This window comes from Clupea harengus, chromosome 10 (assembly GCF_900700415.2).
Source record: "Clupea harengus chromosome 10, Ch_v2.0.2, whole genome shotgun sequence".
Classification (NCBI taxonomy): Eukaryota; Metazoa; Chordata; class Actinopteri; order Clupeiformes; family Clupeidae; genus Clupea; species Clupea harengus.
Window position 1 is genome coordinate 14496780 of NC_045161.1, and position 17549 is coordinate 14514328.

General features: G+C 43.8%; 1 protein-coding gene across 7 annotated transcripts in view; it reads left to right on the forward strand.

Moving 5' to 3' along the window:
- The first annotated feature begins 272 nt into the window (after positions 1–272).
- The window catches only part of camsap2a (calmodulin regulated spectrin-associated protein family, member 2a), a 39871-nt gene continuing 22594 nt past the window's right edge, over positions 273–17549 (forward strand). For all 7 annotated transcript variants that reach the window (XM_031575481.2, XM_031575484.2, XM_031575482.2 and 4 more), the window contains exons 1-3: positions 273–456; positions 5354–5613; positions 16819–16980. In XM_031575481.2, coding sequence (XP_031431341.1) covers positions 318–456; positions 5354–5613; positions 16819–16980 — 561 coding nt within the window. In that variant the 5' untranslated portion in view covers positions 273–317. The remainder of the gene's footprint in view (positions 457–5353; positions 5614–16818; positions 16981–17549) is intronic.

The following is a 17549-nucleotide window of genomic DNA, read 5'->3' on the forward strand; positions in this document are numbered from 1 at the left end:
GAGCCTATATCCTGATGAATCCGAATTGTAGCGTTTGAATGACAATCTTAGTGGAACAGAATGGATGGAAATTACATGGACGTGTGCTACCTTCAGGACTCATTTGGGGAAAACACAATATAGGCCAGAAAGGCAACACATAACCGGCCTGCCTTATGAATAATATTTGTAATTGTCTGAAAACTGTATCGGGTTTTAGATCCACGGAAACAATCAGATTGCTGCATTAAATTCCAACGGTGGGATGTCATCGTTAGCCATTGCATCGTGAACTCAAGGCTTCTACAGCAAGGAAATTGACACGTCGAGGTGTTAATATGGGTGATTTGGCCGACGCAAAGGAAATTAAAAAGACTTTCATTGTTCCAACTATTAAGTCTTTTGAGCATTATGATTTCAACAGGGCTAAAATCTCCTCAAGCCTAACATGGCTAGTGACCAAAGCCTATGGGACAGGTAGGTGGCGTATTTTCTTGTTATTCGACCTCACAATATGAATATTCTAACCATCCTCCACCGTTATAGTTGTTATTGTTAGGTAATTGTCTTCTCACTAATGATGGGATGGCACCTCTGCGGCTATACTATTCTGTTTGGCTCGACGGATAGGCTAGCCTATGTATTTATGCCCATCCGTGGTATATAGGCTACATAGGGTTAGCCCTGAGTATTGTGTCAAGAGAACAGGTTTCTAATATCTGAAAATCAGATTGTATTGCATTTGTCAAAATGTAACAAGTTGCCTCTGGTGTCAACTAGCACCATGGCAGGAGTCTGTTAACTGTGGGTCACTAATCGGGGCTTTTCATTCTTAATTGAGGACAGTGTTGCGGATAATCAGGCATTGGAATCTAGTGCTGAAGACTCAACATTTCATCCCATTCTCGGAATTAGAACGCTTTAGAAAAGCCTCAGTGTTGGCAACTTGGCATTAGACTTATAATGGTCAGGCTCTGTGCATTTTGTAAACGCCTTTTAACGAGACCGTTTGGCCTGCCCAGTCTTGTTGAATGAATGGATGTCCAAAAATACAAAACACCGCTATTAAAACTTGTATTTAAAAATCTAGCCTATCATACTGAGATGGTTACTCTAACCTTACTACATGAAAGACAGGGAGGACATGACCCATGCGGACCCCCTCGAAAACGAGATGCCGCATCTCAAGGGGTTATCCTCCAAACAATACATTTCAATTTCAATGAAGATCATCATTTGTGAGTCAATGTGGTTGCCTACTGTACAAAATATTTCCATCTCATCACAAAGATCTCCCTTACAGTGTATACAGTAAGTAAGTCCCACAGACTAGATGTCACAGCACGGGGATCAAATTCAGACCCCCTTATTCATCACTGAAGCACAGCTAAACAACTACATGAGAGCAAAGGCAAACAGACCCTTGGGGACAGCTCAATTATTGAATGAATCAGTTGGCCCAGTATACTTCACTCTAAATGAGTCATGTTTCAAAAGACTAAACAACAGTTTACTAACTCCGTGAAGAACAAGAGCACTTTGGCAAAAAGAAAACACAAGTGACACTAAATGTAGGAATAGCCTATAGTCCATTGTTAACTTTCTATTGTTTAATTGTAGATCTGTATTGGCTGCATTTAATCGCACATGGTTATTCTTCAATTTAAGTCATCTAGGCTTACACACTAAAGACAAGAACAATGTAGTACTTGCACAAAGACATGACAAAGAGCTGGATGTGGGCGTGAAGTGTATTCCATTGTGCATCTTGGGCCCTGAAGCAGAGAATATTAGTGTGGTCTACAGAGAATATGACATAATTCATGTGACGCACAGTTGTAAGCCCTTACAAAATGTAACCACAGAGGGCAATGATTATGTATATTTTAAGATCAGTGAGATAATTTGAAGACAAACTTAAAACCACCTCATACCTATGGGTGAAATTGTGGGGAAATTATAAATTCCACAGCAGTTAATATGAAACTGTGTTTGTCTTTTCCTTCTGGTGCCTTGCCTCTTTTGTTGGTCATGTTTCAGATATGGCGAACAAAGAAATCCAGATGTCTGCAAAGAACCTGCAAGGCACTGAACAGATAAAAGCACCACAGACACTCCTGTGGTGTAACCCCCTGACATGCTGCAGGGAAATATCTGTTTTTCAGACAGGCGATCCTTCCAGTAGGCCTAGATGTGTATGTAGTATGTAGGCCTACAAGACTGGGCTGAACTTTGCATTGTTGCATCAGTTGAGGAAACCATGGGCATTTCCGCACATTTGACTAGTTCCCACAGGTGATCATTAAATTGCAAACAAATGAGGCAGGTTTGAATAGGACTGATTGCATGTAATTCAAGATTTTATTTTTGGTACATATATAGAATTTGGATATGACAAAATGAGTAGACCTATGGTTGTAGCAGCTAGATCTCAGGTTCAGGCCAGTCTGGTTTCCCCATCAGGCTATTTCGTGACAGAAAAGCCATTAAGGTCAGTAGACAACATTTGAATTTGTAATCATAGAGTCTTGGACTCCTGCACAAGCTCACTTCGACTGCCAAGAGAGATAGGAAGAAAGCTACTTTTGGCCCGCTACATGCCGTCTTGAACCAGGGCATTGAAACATCATCTTTTAAGCCTGTGCAGCTATCTTAAAAATCAGTTCTCTAGTTAACTTAATTAATTAAGGCCCAAGTAATTTTATTAATCTGCTGTGGCCTTGGATAAAAATTGTACCAAACCTCTCAACCTTCTTCTCTTATCTTACATTTTCAGAGCAGTTCATGACCTCTGAATGTGAGTGACACTTCAACTTGTGGCATTCATTCAGACTTGTAGAGGAGATTTCTCCTCTTGAGATTAATCTTGCCTGACCACCAGGCATGTTGATAAGTGTAGGAGTGACCTTTGAGCCTGCTTTGAACCTTTCGAGGGTGCTTTCACACCCAAACATTCTGGGGCTTTGACCCCCTTGGTTCTCCTTGTACAGCTATGTGTAAATGCCCTAAAAGTGTGGCACCCATCAAGCAATCATGCCCAGCCCCCTTGAGTAAAGTAGCCACATTCTGCTTTCAAGCAAATTAAACGAATGAAGCAAGGCCCAGTGCACCCTCATGTATCGCTTATAAGGTCTGAATTAAGGTTTGAGTTCAATGTTGTTAATACATATAAATTGCTTCGAGCAACAGATTGTTGTGCTATAGAACAGTATACAGTTAATTCGCCAAACTGCGATAAAAATACTGGTAAATGTATCCAGTTTGATGAAAATCTTTGCATGTAAACATAGCCGCGAGTGAAAGCAATGGGTGAGAACACCTATTCAGTGTCTAGCTCTTTTTTTGTCTTAAATTGCTAAATTGGCTGCAGAAAAAGCTCAAAGATCTTTACAAATTGGTCAGATAATGCAGATTGAAAACGGTAGAAATGGTAATCTTTACTGGACTGAAATGGTCATGCTATAATACACCCAGTAATTGAAGGAGTATTCAGAATGTATCACTCAACAAATCCTCCCATTCCTAAACATAGTATTTCATAAGCTATAAAAAATATTTGCCATTCTTCCTCCTCCCAAACAAATGTTATGACAGCCATTAACACCGATTGTTGATTCTGTTTGTAATTGAAACCACAAAATCTTGCTGAGCTCTGCAAAGCTACAGCTGTAATGAAAGATGAGATGAACAAATCAATGCAGGGGTTTACCACCACCTTAGCATCACAATGTCAGTACATAAACTGAGATGAATTGCGTTGAGGTTTCAGCCCTCTAGAATCGCAAATCAGTGTGGTCTCCACCACAAAAACAGCTACCATTGGGTTGGGTTTATTGCCAAAATCATATCACACGGTGTTCATCAACTGTGGGGCTTACTTTCCATCATCTCGAAATCAGCCATAAGGTTCAATTGTTTTTCAGTACTTCCGGTAAGCAACTGTGGGTCTCCTCTGGCAAACTGTCAATTTAACTTTGAAGTGGCCCTCAATAAGTTTCCAAAGATTGGAGTATTGCATGAGGATGATGAGCGGTTATTATCATTTTGTTACTCTGAGGGAGAAATGCCTTGCCTAAATCTACTATTTATGATAAGTTAGGTAATACTGCACCCTGTGCAAGATTAAAACAATCCACATAATCAGTGAGCGCTCATCCGTACATGAGTTTTTTCTGGCGTGTCTGTGTCCTATGAGACGGAAAGACCTGCTTTCAGAAGGCACCATTTGTTTCAGAATGATATCATTTATGGATGTCTTACGTTTGCAATTTTTCAAAGATAGGTTTTATTACCTTCTCAAGTACGGTCTCTTTGGCAGATGAATAATTGAAATGTGAGGTTGAATAATGAATTCCTGTTTCTCTTGTGAGTGGCTCGCCTCACAACATGAGTCCATTCCCTTCCTGTTTTCTGTCTTCTCGATGGAGCTTGGGAGGATCTCCTGGAGAGAGATGTGCTCAGCACACTACCCATATGATCAATCAAGGCCTCACAACCCCACCCACAATTACAGTTGCCATGGCACCACTAAAAGTCCAGGCACCGATGGTCAATGATGGCTTTTGATCAGGTCTCTCTCTCTCTCTCTCTCTCTCTCTCTCTCTCTCTCTCTCTCTCTCTCTCTCTCTCACACACACACACACACACACACACTCACACTGGAGGTGGTCTCATTAAGGGCCCTTCTTTGTCTCCAGTTCACTGATAGAGGCCTCGTCCACCACCCTCAGATGTGTGGGTAAGCGCAGTGTAGGAGCTTAGGCCCAGAGCCAAACTCTCAGATGATTTATTCACACTGTAAGGGGAACACTTTTAACTGCCGGCTCGCTTATTGTCAGCATTGCAGAACATTAAGTGGATGGCATGGCGAGGGATGGGCTGAGCGAAATGTCCTGGCAGAATCCTGTCTCGTATTGATTTGTCAGTCCATACTTGGGAAATGACGAAGGAAATAAGAAATAACCATGCAGTCTTTATATTTCTAATTGGAAAGCAAATGTCTGAATGCATATCAACATGTTTGTGTGAGGCCACCATGCAAATTATGCATGTTCTCATCACCTGAGCGCACACAAACATATTTTCTCCTGCTGGTGGTTTCCTTGTTCATGCTCAGTCTTTTCATGCATCTTTCTCTATCTGTTTCTCCTTTCATGTCTTTCTTTCACTCCCCCTTGGTAAGAGATCTGATCTCATACAGTCTTGGCTCAGTCCCCGTTGGCACTGGCCATGTTTTTAAAAACCTCTCCTCCTCTCCTCTCTTCTTCTCTCCTCCTCTCCTTTCTTTTCCTCTCGTTTCTCACTCATACAAAATTCAGATATAGTCTCCTCAAATGGCATGAACCATAAACAGTGGACATGTTCCCTCTCACAGACAGTGTCCCGGGTGACTTGAAGGAGCCCTTCTACACTGACCAGTACGAGCAGGAGCACCTGAAGCCCCCGGTGGTGAGCTTGCTGCTGTCGGCCGAGCTGTACTGCCGCGCCGGGAGCCTGATTCTGAAGAGCGACGCGGCCAAGCCTCTACTGGGCCACGATGCTGTGATCCAGGCGCTTGCCCAGAAGGGCCTGTACGTCACCGACCAGGAGCGGCTGGTCACGGAGAGGGACCTGAGCAAGAGGCCCATCCAGATGGTGAGTCCGGAGGGGGGGGGCATTGTTCAAACACACACGCTGCCAGCACACGCACAGCACACACTCACTCTGCTGGTCAGTCTATTCTAGCTGTCAGGCTTTTTCTCCTTCCTCTCTCTCTCTATCTCTTTCAATCCTGTTTCTGTTACCACTCCTGTGGCAGTAGCTTAATGTCACCACCTCTCTGTACTTCTGTTGGATTAATTCATTCTACCTCGATTTGTCTCTGTATGTTTTTCCCTTTTTTGTCTATTGAGTCTTCTTGTTCTCTCTTTTTCTCTCACCTTCCTTTTCTCTTCTTCCCTGTCAGTGGTATTTGATTGTTGCTCTCTCTTCACCGTCAGGCTGTGTTTGACTGCAGTTATTGTGGTGATTATTAGACAAGAGCATCATTAAATCTCTTCTCAGTCACAGAGGGGGCCCTTACCATATGAGTGATTTTCCTCTTAAGAAATAATTATAATCCTGTTTGTTGTGGCGCCTTAGGCTTTCATGTGCTGTTCTGAGATCTGTGCATGCAGTGATTATTTGTATTTATGAGTGAGAATGTAAATTTTTTTTTTTTTTCTTTTTTTGGGGGTTATTTTGTTGTTTGTTCCATCTGGATGGCTGGAGTTCATTCAGGCAAGTAATGCTCTCAATAGAATTATTTTTATTTATACTCTTTTTAGCATGATGCACATTTAAAAAAAAAAACACACACACACATCCAAAGTGAATACAGGATTGTAGAAATACTGGAATGTGTTGAATTTCTGTCCATTCCAAAACATGTTTTTTAAACTTCAAGGGGAAAATGGCCCTGCTTGAGCTGTAATGTCCTAATGGCATAGGCAAGTTGGATCGTTCAGTTTCTGATTTAAAGTCAGTTTCTGATTTAAACTCCACTTGGCTTGATGGATTACAGAGACTTTTTAGCATAGTGAATGCTAAGCAATCTCACAGGTCTTTTCTAGTCCTTGCTGTGAGCACAGACAGGTCATGTTCAACGTGTTCATAGTTTGGCACTGTCAGCTACAGAACTATTTGAATTCTAGCTGTTATCAATCATTATGATGACGCTCGGATTGAAGAGCTGTGCCAACACTCCTCTCCTTTGGCTCTCTTTAAGGTTGTGTGTTTTTGCTCTGTGTTTGCTCACATTCACTCTTGCTTCTTCCTTACTTGTTCTCTCTCTTTCCACTCTCTTCCTTTTTGGTGCAGTTTGCTTTGTTAGCCGGCATTGTGTTCTCTGCAAGGATAGATGATTGACTCATCCTTCTTCATAGGAGCGTTCCTCACCTCAGCCACAAAATCCATTTTAATTCATGAATTAAAAAGCAGTGGTATTCCTCTTCCAGTGCACAACAATGTGCTATACCTATTTTATTACGTAATACCATCCTAAAACCACATTCCCAGGATTTCAGACAGCATAATGTTCATCACTCCATCATTATTACTTTTTAAAATCCCAATCCCTTCTCCAGCTTTAAACTTCCAAGTGCAAAGTAAAGGTACTCCTCCAGAGAAACTTTCCAGCTCTTAAAAATAGCTCGGGTATCTGCCGTGGTGAGAAAGCTGTTTCATGTTCCTCATGGACTTGTCTTTAAGGACATGGCCTGTCACTGGCACTTACGCCGAAAAGTCCAGACGGCCCTGTTGACCTGAGGACCACACAGAACTGTGAAGACCAGGTTTGTGCATCAGCAGATTTGGCATTACTTATTCATGGGACAGTGCTATTTCCAGCAGGGGTGCAAGCTGGACTGGATGGACCTGTTTTTCTCTGCAGATGCTGCGGTGTTTCTGAAGAAACGCAGCAGGAAATCCTCGGATGTTTAAAAGGAAACCCAGTTCCTGATTAAAGTACTCTTAAGAGCTTGGGCAAAGTAGTCAGTCCCATCAGGCAAAAGGATTTCCCTCTGTCTTTGCCGTTACAGCTGGATTTGCCAATATAGAGACCTATCTCCGCTTGACAGTACACATACAAGAGGTTGTTCATCACTTGTTCTTTATCTTCTTTCTCTTTTTCCTCCTTTTCACTCTACGCCATAATGAAGTAACTCTGCTAAACATGTCTTTATCCTCAGCGGCTGCCAGCCCACACACACCCACACACACTTCTACATTACCATCTCTCTCATACACACGAGGCATGAGCACCAAAATGCCAGACGCTAAAAATAACGCTGTGTAATAATCCATGCTTACATTGTGTACCATGCAGTGATATGCAGTGATGAGATTAATGCATTAAACAATTAGCTGTGAGTCAGTCTTGTCATGAACATGTTTAAAAATTCAACAGTAAAATATATATTTTGTCAGGCTGCGTTAGGAAATGGGTGGTCTAAATTTGGGGGATTTATGGCAGTGGGCAGTGGTTATTATATGTGGTGTATGAGGTTTATACTGAAGATGCGAGAGAGAGAAGGGGAGGGGAGGAAGAGAGAAGGAGAGAAAGAAAGAGAGCGGAAGAGAGAATGTGCGAAGTACAAAACACAAGAAGACAAAAATGCGAGCTTAGGCATTAAGTGAATGACACTGTGTATTTTCTTTTTTTATTACTACCACATTTGGCAGTAGGATAAAACTTGTTGTCAGTTGACCTTCAAATATGAGGAAGAGATTTACGGCTCAGCCTTGCTTCCAGGGAACAAATGTAGTCTGTGAGAAAGAACAAGTGGGAAACCCTTAAGTCTGTCTCTATTTTAGAGGAGTCTGGCCTCACACAATAGCTGATGCTTTCTCTCTCTGCTCTCTAGCTTGCTCTGTGTGCGCTGAATATAAATGTTTTTCTTCCCATTCCGCTCTCCACTATCTGTCTCCATAGAGTTCTCCAGGTTCATATCATCCTCTTGACAACGTACAGTAGCAGAGAATACCATAGCAGCTCTCGGCCAGAGAACTCCCAACTCCCCACTACAGGGAGTGCAGTGCAGGGTGAGCTGGCTCCGGCTATTTACCACAGTGGGTGTAACTGAAGAACTGCCCCCAAGGCCGAGAGTCATGCAGTGGTTGTGTGAATTCTCTTGCTCTCCTCTCTCTCTGTGGTCACCTTTTATGAATAATACATGCTGTCCGGGCATTGTGTTTTATTAGAAACAATGGCTGTTAACCACTCTGCGTAATGGCCTGATCAATACATCAGATGTCTTGGGGGAGGAGATGGTTTTGTTCTCTAGAGAGATGGGAGTAATAGGATGTTTTGATTTGTCTGGGTGTTTTATTGTGTTAGTAGAGGAGGCTTTAAGTGCCTGGAAACAGGCTTAGATGTCTGTGGCAGAGGTATGTGTGCGATGTGTCTTTGGAGTGGTGTTTGATGCTGCGAGTCACATGGTGTGTATCGTTGAGTATGGGATCTGGGGTGTCACTGCTCAAAGAATCTCTTGTGTTATTACACCATGGTCCTGATCAAGCATAAGATTACAGATGCTGCTGGAGAAATATGTCGCCAGTGGAACAAAGAAATGTGATCGATTGATAATTTGTGTTGTCATTTCTGTCAGTGTGTCATCCATATGTCCCTCTACCGCTATTTGTTGCTGTGCTCACAGCATCTAGCTATGACGAACCTGTCGCCATGGTGATAGTCATCTCCAGGTTTTTCTTACATGTTTTTCCTGACGCTGTTGCTTGGGAGCGTTGTTGGTATGGGCAGTTGTTGTTATTGAGGGCTCTAGAGAGGGTTTATGTCAATGTGGCTTGAGTGCCATTAAATGCACTCTCAACTACAAAAAATACTGAAAAGAAAAGACTATCTACATTTTTGCAGTCAATGGTTATTTGTACATAAAAGACAACACTTCGATTATTACTGTAGAAAAGAATTATGGACAGTGCCTTAAAGTCAATGAGGCACAAAATGGAACTTTGATGTGCAGTGATGTCATTTAAAATGGCCCTATTTCCATTGGTGTTTGCACTTTTCACAGCCTTTTCGCTGACAGCTAACATTTCATTGAGGGTTCATCTTTTAACAGTATTTTGTGAGCATTTGTGCTTAACATTACACAGGACCATTTCCATTTTTCTCTCTTTTTCGTTTATGGATATTGCAAACCTGCTCTGTCACTTCACAGTATAGAGCAAGATGGCACATGTCAGTTTTATGACATTTTACTTCTACTCCCAGTAACACCAGCCTGGTACAGCCAGACTTGCATTCACTCTGTTTGCCTCAGTCTTTGTCTGTGTGTACATATACTCCCAGTGAAAACTGAGCGGTGATTCAGCAGGGAGAGCCGGGCTTGCATCAACACCTGAAAGGCGGCCGTTAACGTTGCATGTCATGCCCGTAGGTTGGCGGCTAATTGGCTGTGTTCGTGTGAACTCTGAGTTGTACCCCCGGCGCCCCCCAAAGTTGCAATAGCAGACCAAACCTGATGCATTATTTACTCTACGCCACAACGCAGCATGGCGCAAACATTGACCCACTTCTGGCGTGGGTGTGTCTCTCCTCCCGCTCCCGCACAAAGCCGCAGCGAGGCCAGGCGTGTTGACATGCTTGTTGCACAGAAATGGAATGCCTCCATTTCTATGTCATGTCATGTCCTTTCAAAGAGAGGATTGGAGCAATGTATAGATCCTTGCTACAGATTGATATAGGGCAGGGCAATGGAGCAGGACATTTACGTTTAGACATTTACATTTAGTCATTTAGCAGACGCTTTTGTCAGAGAAGATTCAAGCTACAAGCAGTTGAGACCTAATGTAACAATAAATACTATTTATCCATAACCTCTTGCATAATTAAAAGATGCAAAAGCCAAATGAAAATGCCTTGAGATTAAGTACTATCTCACCCACAGAGTGAATGGCACTAATTAGCTATTGAAAATATGCTGCCTTTTGTACTCCCAGGGTGTTGTATCCTATCCCCACACCCATGTTTCAATCAGTGCAGTGGGTGTGGGTGGTACACACATATGCCGCCATGTGCATGAGGGGAGAAGACTCTTTGCAGATGGAGACGTGCTTAATGGCTGCCCTTGCGCAGTATCAAGCAGTATTATCGATACTCTGTCGTGGTAATGAACTGCGGCTGAATGTTTCTCTTTGAAATGGGCTGGATTCTCATTGATTTCTGTTGGCCCGGACTGATGGGCAGCGCGCTGGCTGGGGACCATGAGGAGACTGACTCTGACTGAGTCTACTGGGAGACACACAGCTTATCCAGCCTGGCAACTCCCCCCCCCCCCCTCCTCCTCCGGCTCGTTGCCGCACTGTTGTCATGGTTACCTCCTGCACGGGCAGTCTCGGAAAGATGGTGGTGGTGTTGAGAATGGGGGTGGAAGGGCAGGTGGTAGTGGGGTTTGTCTTCATCACGCTGAGGGAGGATTCGCTGTGCCTAGCTGTTTAGTTCAAGCACATTGAGCTACACCAGTGTTCCTATGAGTGGGTACACAGATTCATAGAATAGCTATGCATAATAATGATACACAATGATGATTTTACTTCTCAGCACTTTACACACACTCTCTCCATCTCTGTCTTTCTTCTCTCTCTCTCTTTCTCTCTCTCTCTCTCTCTCACACACATACAGAGGGAGAGAGAGAAAGTACCAAATATACCACTGTGTGCTAATCTGTGAGCCTATTCAAATCTGAAGATGGCCTAAAATCCACCTCGCTCATGGGTATTCTAAGACAAAAGCTGTAATGAGGTACTTGACCTTTATTCAGTGGGCATATTTTTGTCAAAAAAATGAGCTCTTAATTGGTTCTGTGCCAGTTTATTCGCATGACAACAGTAGTTCTTAAGTAACAATGATGTAGATACTCTTTTTGTCATCAGTAGGTCTTCTTTCAGCTATCATTGAGCACAGTCACAGTTTCTCCTCACTCCTCCTAGTCTCAGAGTGTGACCATGAAAACATGAAACAGCATTTCAGTGACCCTGGAGTCATGGGGCACAGAGCCGGACAGCGAGGACTGTCTGACCACGTGCACCAGCCTCAGCCTTGCTTCCAGGGAACAAATGTAGTCTGTGAGAAAGAACAAGTGGGAAACCCTTAAGTCTGTCTCTATTTTAGAGGAGTCTGGCCTCACACAATAGCTGATGCTTTCTCTCTCTGCTCTCTAGCTTGCTCTGTGTGCGCTGAATATAAATGTTTTTCTTCCCATTCCGCTCTCCACTATCTGTCTCCATAGAGTTCTCCAGGTTCATATCATCCTCTTGACAACGTACAGTAGCAGAGAATACCATAGCAGCTCTCGGCCAGAGAACTCCCAACTCCCCACTACAGGGAGTGCAGTGCAGGGTGAGCTGGCTCCGGCTATTTACCACAGTGGGTGTAACTGAAGAACTGCCCCCAAGGCCGAGAGTCATGCAGTGGTTGTGTGAATTCTCTTGCTCTCCTCTCTCTCTGTGGTCACCTTTTATGAATAATACATGCTGTCTCGGAAAGATGGTGGTGGTGTTGAGAATGGGGGTGGAAGGGCAGGTGGTAGTGGGGTTTGTCTTCATCACGCTGAGGGAGGATTCGCTGTGCCTAGCTGTTTAGTTCAAGCACATTGAGCTACACCAGTGTTCCTATGAGTGGGTACACAGATTCATAGAATAGCTATGCATAATAATGATACACAATGATGATTTTACTTCTCAGCACTTTACACACACTCTCTCCATCTCTGTCTTTCTTCTCTCTCTCTCTTTCTCTCTCTCTCTCTCTCACACACATACAGAGGGAGAGAGAGAAAGTACCAAATATACCACTGTGTGCTAATCTGTGAGCCTATTCAAATCTGAAGATGGCCTAAAATCCACCTCGCTCATGGGTATTCTAAGACAAAAGCTGTAATGAGGTACTTGACCTTTATTCAGTGGGCATATTTTTGTCAAAAAAATGAGCTCTTAATTGGTTCTGTGCCAGTTTATTCGCATGACGACAGTAGTTCTTAAGTAACAATGATGTAGATACTCTTTTTGTCATCAGTAGGTCTTCTTTCAGCTATCATTGAGCACAGTCACAGTTTCTCCTCACTCCTCCTAGTCTCAGAGTGTGACCATGAAAACATGAAACAGCATTTCAGTGACCCTGGAGTCATGGGGCACAGAGCCGGACAGCGAGGACTGTCTGACCACGTGCACCCAAGCAGGAAATATCAGCAGGCCAGGAGGTATCTGAGGTGCCCTCGGCCAACTGTCACACTGGGAGCTTTTGATGGAATGCCATTTCCTGACCGTCTGTCTTCACCGCCGAGCAAACAGCTGCGTGTTTACTTAGTGCCTTCTTGGTTGCCCCCCCCCCCCCCCCACACACACACACACACACACACAGTCATGTCCTAGCACACTATGCTGGCCATACTGCCTGTGTTTTGGTTTTTGTGAAATTGCGTAATTGTTTCCCTTAGAAAAGTGTTATGTTATTCATTAATTTAGATTAGCTGTCTAGTTGTTAGCAATAAGATAATGGATTGTGCTGGTGCATTGCAGATTTCAGGTTGGATTATTAGTGCTGCTGTTAATAGAGAACTTTGTATGAATTAATCACATTACTCTTTTAGCAATTTACAAGCAATTCTCTAATAACGAGTGCATTTCACTGTTCCTTTGTACAGAAGTGGTGGGAATTGAATGAGGTACTTTATGACTTAGCCCTGCACCTGTTTATCATCTCAGAGCGGGTTAAGGCTTCGTAGGCTGTGTGTTTTCATCGTTTTAATGGCCTATAAGGCGGTTTTGGGTCACCACAGTTAGTCTTATAAACGGCAAGAGAACGTGTACTCCTCATGACCCAATACAGCACATGGTTTAGAATGGATTGTCCAAGTAGCCTTTAGAGCAACAGAAAAAAAGCTTTGTTTTATTATATGCCTCATTATTATTTTATCACTTTTGGAAGTGAAGGTATGGCTGTAAGAATTTATCTTTAGGGTGGGTCAAACTCAGAAATTGCAGGTGCGTTATGGAATGCGTATTGCATGCTAAAGGTGCACAAACTCTAGATAGTCTTAGAATTGGCCATCTCAAGCCCCCCCTGACAGATAAACTAGTGACAGTGTTTGTGTTCTAGTGAGTTCAAGCTTGAATATTTGGTTTTCTGTTGAGGTTTTTGAAGATTCTGCACATGTGTCACACCTTTCACAGCCTAAACAGACTGAAGTGGACAAACAGGCTGTATCCAGCAGAGTGTGTGTGAAGCGCAGAAGATGGCGTGAAGCAGGGAGCCCCATATGAGACAGACCCACTGGGCAGGAAGACATAAAACAGGAGAAAATTGCCACTCAGCTTTCAATCCTTTTCTTTTCATTTCTTTTTTTTCTTTTCTTTTCCTCCGTCTGAAGGCCTGGAGCGATAAAAGTGTCAGATTTGGATATTAAATCTCCAGACTATCCATAAAGTAGCGCAGGGCCATATTGTGCAAGAACCTGTGACTGCCTGCATCTGCTCCCAGCCCTGTCGTTTTCAGCCCTGTGTGTGAATCCCGCAGCTCCTCGCTATACAGGCCATAGCCTACAGTGCATGTGCAGACCATGTTGACCCAGTCGAATCACAAACTCCACACGGATATGAGAACGGCGGTTAATAGATTTAAGTACGAGGAGCAGCAATTCCTCTATGGGATGACAAGGTGATCCATCTGCGGCGGCCTCAAACAGACCTGACAGACAGATTTGTGCTCAGTTCGTGTGCCTGTGCCAGCCGTCCTCTGGAACATTGCCCACTGCAATCTGCATGCGAACAGAAGGCGTTCTCTTAGCGGAGAGCCGTCGCACGAAACACATTTAGTGTAAGAAAAGAACACTGGCAGTACAAATGTTGCTCATACTGAGATGTCAGATCAATATAGGAGATTTGTGCACAATAATCAGCTTAAATGACAAAAAGCATGGCAAAAAAAAAAAAAAGCTGAAGTGTCTTTTTGTGCGTGTGTGTGGTTATGTAATCCAGTGGCTCTGTTTGGGTTTATTCTTATCCCCGTTTCTCCTGTGCTAAGCATGCGAGATTGTCACAGTTCATCTGGGAGGAAAATCAGCTTGCTCCGGGTGACTGTTGAAGTCCGGTCAAGTGAAAAATCAAAACTGCTGACATGGCAGAGAGAGTGAAACGCAGCATCCTCCCCATCCTGCTGCAGTTGCTTTTCCATCTCTCCGTGTCTCTCTCTGTCTCTCTCTCTCTGTCTCAGGGTGAACTCATGTCTCAGGCCAAAGGCTCGCATTCTGAGGTAGAGGTCGGCGCATTGAGTGGACATTCAAACAGAGGCCCACCAGTCTGGTAGAATATTTTGTAGCTGAATTGTGGCGATAAATTGTGCTGCACCTGCATGTCAGTGTGCTCTCTCAGGAACAGATGTGAGAGTCTGTGTGAATGTGCTGCCAATGGGCTTTTACTGTTATCTCCGCAAAAAGAGTGAGAGATTGCCGTGATGGAGTGGGAACAATAAAGGACGGATTAGAAAGGTATACGCAGACACAATTACCGCCTGTCCTGTGACTGCTGTTTGAACCCAAGAAACAAGCAAGAGTGATGACGTTACGTGGGCACATCTCTGTGGATAATGTATGTACACCATTTATGCCTGCTGTTAACCATGAACCCCCAATCACCCCAAGGCAGTGCAGCCTGTCAGACAGGGACCAATCCGTCTTCTCCTTATTTAGTCAACCTTCCAGGAGGTTACAATCAATAATCTCCCTCCTTGGAGGGGAAAAAAACTCCCTTTGTTACAAACCCCCCCCCCTACCGCTCTCCAGAGGATCCCGGAGATTTTTTAATTTGTTGTGCACATGCTCAGTTCATCTTTCAGCAGGGTGTAATCTGCGGTAATGCCGGCGTGTCAGACGGCTAATGGGGTGTTGTCTGTTTGATCAGAATGGGTAAGTGGTGGGCACTGTGGCGTTGCATTGGCGCAATGTGTTATTAGAGGCTGCGGGGACGATGTTTGGGTGCAGGGCTGGCAGGTCTGAGCCTCTCTTAATCACCCACTGGCTGGCTTCGCTGGGCCTCTGGTCAATAGCACTTCCACAGATGAGAGAGAGAGGTATGGAGAGAGAGAGAGAGAGAGAGAGAGAGAGAGAGAGAGAGAGAGAGATGGAGAGAGTGGGAGGGAGAGACTTTCATTAGCAATAGCAGGGGAGTGGTGACTACATCAATGGCTCATCAGGTCCACGTAAGGTCAAACTGAATTCATTGACTCAATCAAAAATGACATGTTGTCAAAGACTGGTGCAGGTCACATTTCAGAGACCTAGACAGGACAGTGTGTGTGTTGCTGGCGATCTCATTTGTTGAGCTCTGATTACCTTATTTAGTGTGAACAACAGTGCTCTATTGTGGAGTTTGAGTCGTCCTTTTTAAAGATTATGTTCTGTATGTTGAATCCCAGCATGCAAGTGTACGAGAAAGCCGTTGAAGCATGCTAAATGGTATATTAGGTCATGGAAAATCACCAGTGCAGTGCACTGGAATCTAGCCATGTAAATATTTGGAGTGAGAAAGTTACATAAAGCACATGAACTACATAAAAGCTTTTGGAGCTTTTTATGTTGGCTCTCTTTGAAACAAACATGAAAACAACCAGTGGCACAGAAAAGGGACACTTCTTTCTGCAAAACAGACATACTCTACACCAATAGACTTATTTTATTAATAATGTTTTATTTCTATCGGTTTAAAAGGTCGACGTAGCCTCCAGAATCAACGAGAAGATGCTTGCAGTACTTTGCAGAGGTGCAAGGTATCATATCCTGGCAACCCCCCATTCTCCTTTGTTGTCTGTAATCTTTTTTTTTGGTTCTTGAGGAACAGCTTAACATACAATATTACAGATTTTTTTCAACAGGCATGCAGGTGGTCTCCTAAAGGGAGCCACATAAGCCAGCTTGGACCTCTTTAGCCTCTCTTTCCCTTTGTTGCTAATTGGGCTAGGCAACAGGGGAAAGACGCAACTGTTTCCAGGGCAACTACTACAATGTGGTGGGGGGGGGGGGATTGGTGGATGGAAAGCTGGAAACTGAGAGCTATCAGGGAAAAAATAAAAAGCCACACAGAGCTTTAAAAAAACAGACAGAGGGGAAGACAACAGATGGATTTTCCATCCATTAAGAATCCCGCATGTGACAACATTTCAAAAAGCAGAAATCACAGAGGCATCAGTATGTGCCTATCTGAGCAGCTGCAACAACAGAGAGACGAGCACAGAGACAGAGATCAGCCCCAAAGTGTCGTCTCCTATGTGTGACTCATGGGCTTTTATGTTTTGCCGTATCCCCGCAGAGTGCCCACCTGGCCTTGATCGATGTGCTGATGATGGCCTACACGGTGGAGACGGTGAGCGTGGAGAAGGTGGTGGCATGCCTGCAGCAGTACTCCACCATGTACCCCGACGGAGACACGCCCTACGACACAGAGGACGCCATCACCAGCTGGATGAATAAGGTAGCAGATCCGTGGCGGTACAATCATGCTTCACGTTTTCCTCTGCCGTGGTTGGTGGAACGTGTTGGTACCCCATTGTTTTTTTTTCTCATCTTCACATAACCCATTGGCTGCATCAGGGTTGCTCCTGCTGGGCTAAGCCAAATACCTGTAGTCACAAACGTCTATTGTGGGTGGGAGTACACTACACCACTGAGGAATACTCTACTCTACCCACACCCACACTCCTACACCATTGAGATTCCCATTGCAAGTGCTCTGAGTGATTTTCATATAAAAAAAATGTATGATTAAAGACTGCACTTGCACAGTATGTGCTGTGGACTGACACGTCTATTTATCCAGTTTAATTAAACTTCCACAAGTCTGTAGAAACCTCCACTGCACGTGCATTGCTGATGTTTAGCTAGTTACTGTAACCATTTGTTTGACCTCTGTCTGTATTTGTGATAAATCACTGAGCAAGGCACTGGATCATGGTTCCAATTATATGGAAAGAAATTGCCAACACTAACAAAAATGTCTGCAATTATTTTACTGGCAGCAGACTGAAAATGTGTGGACATGTT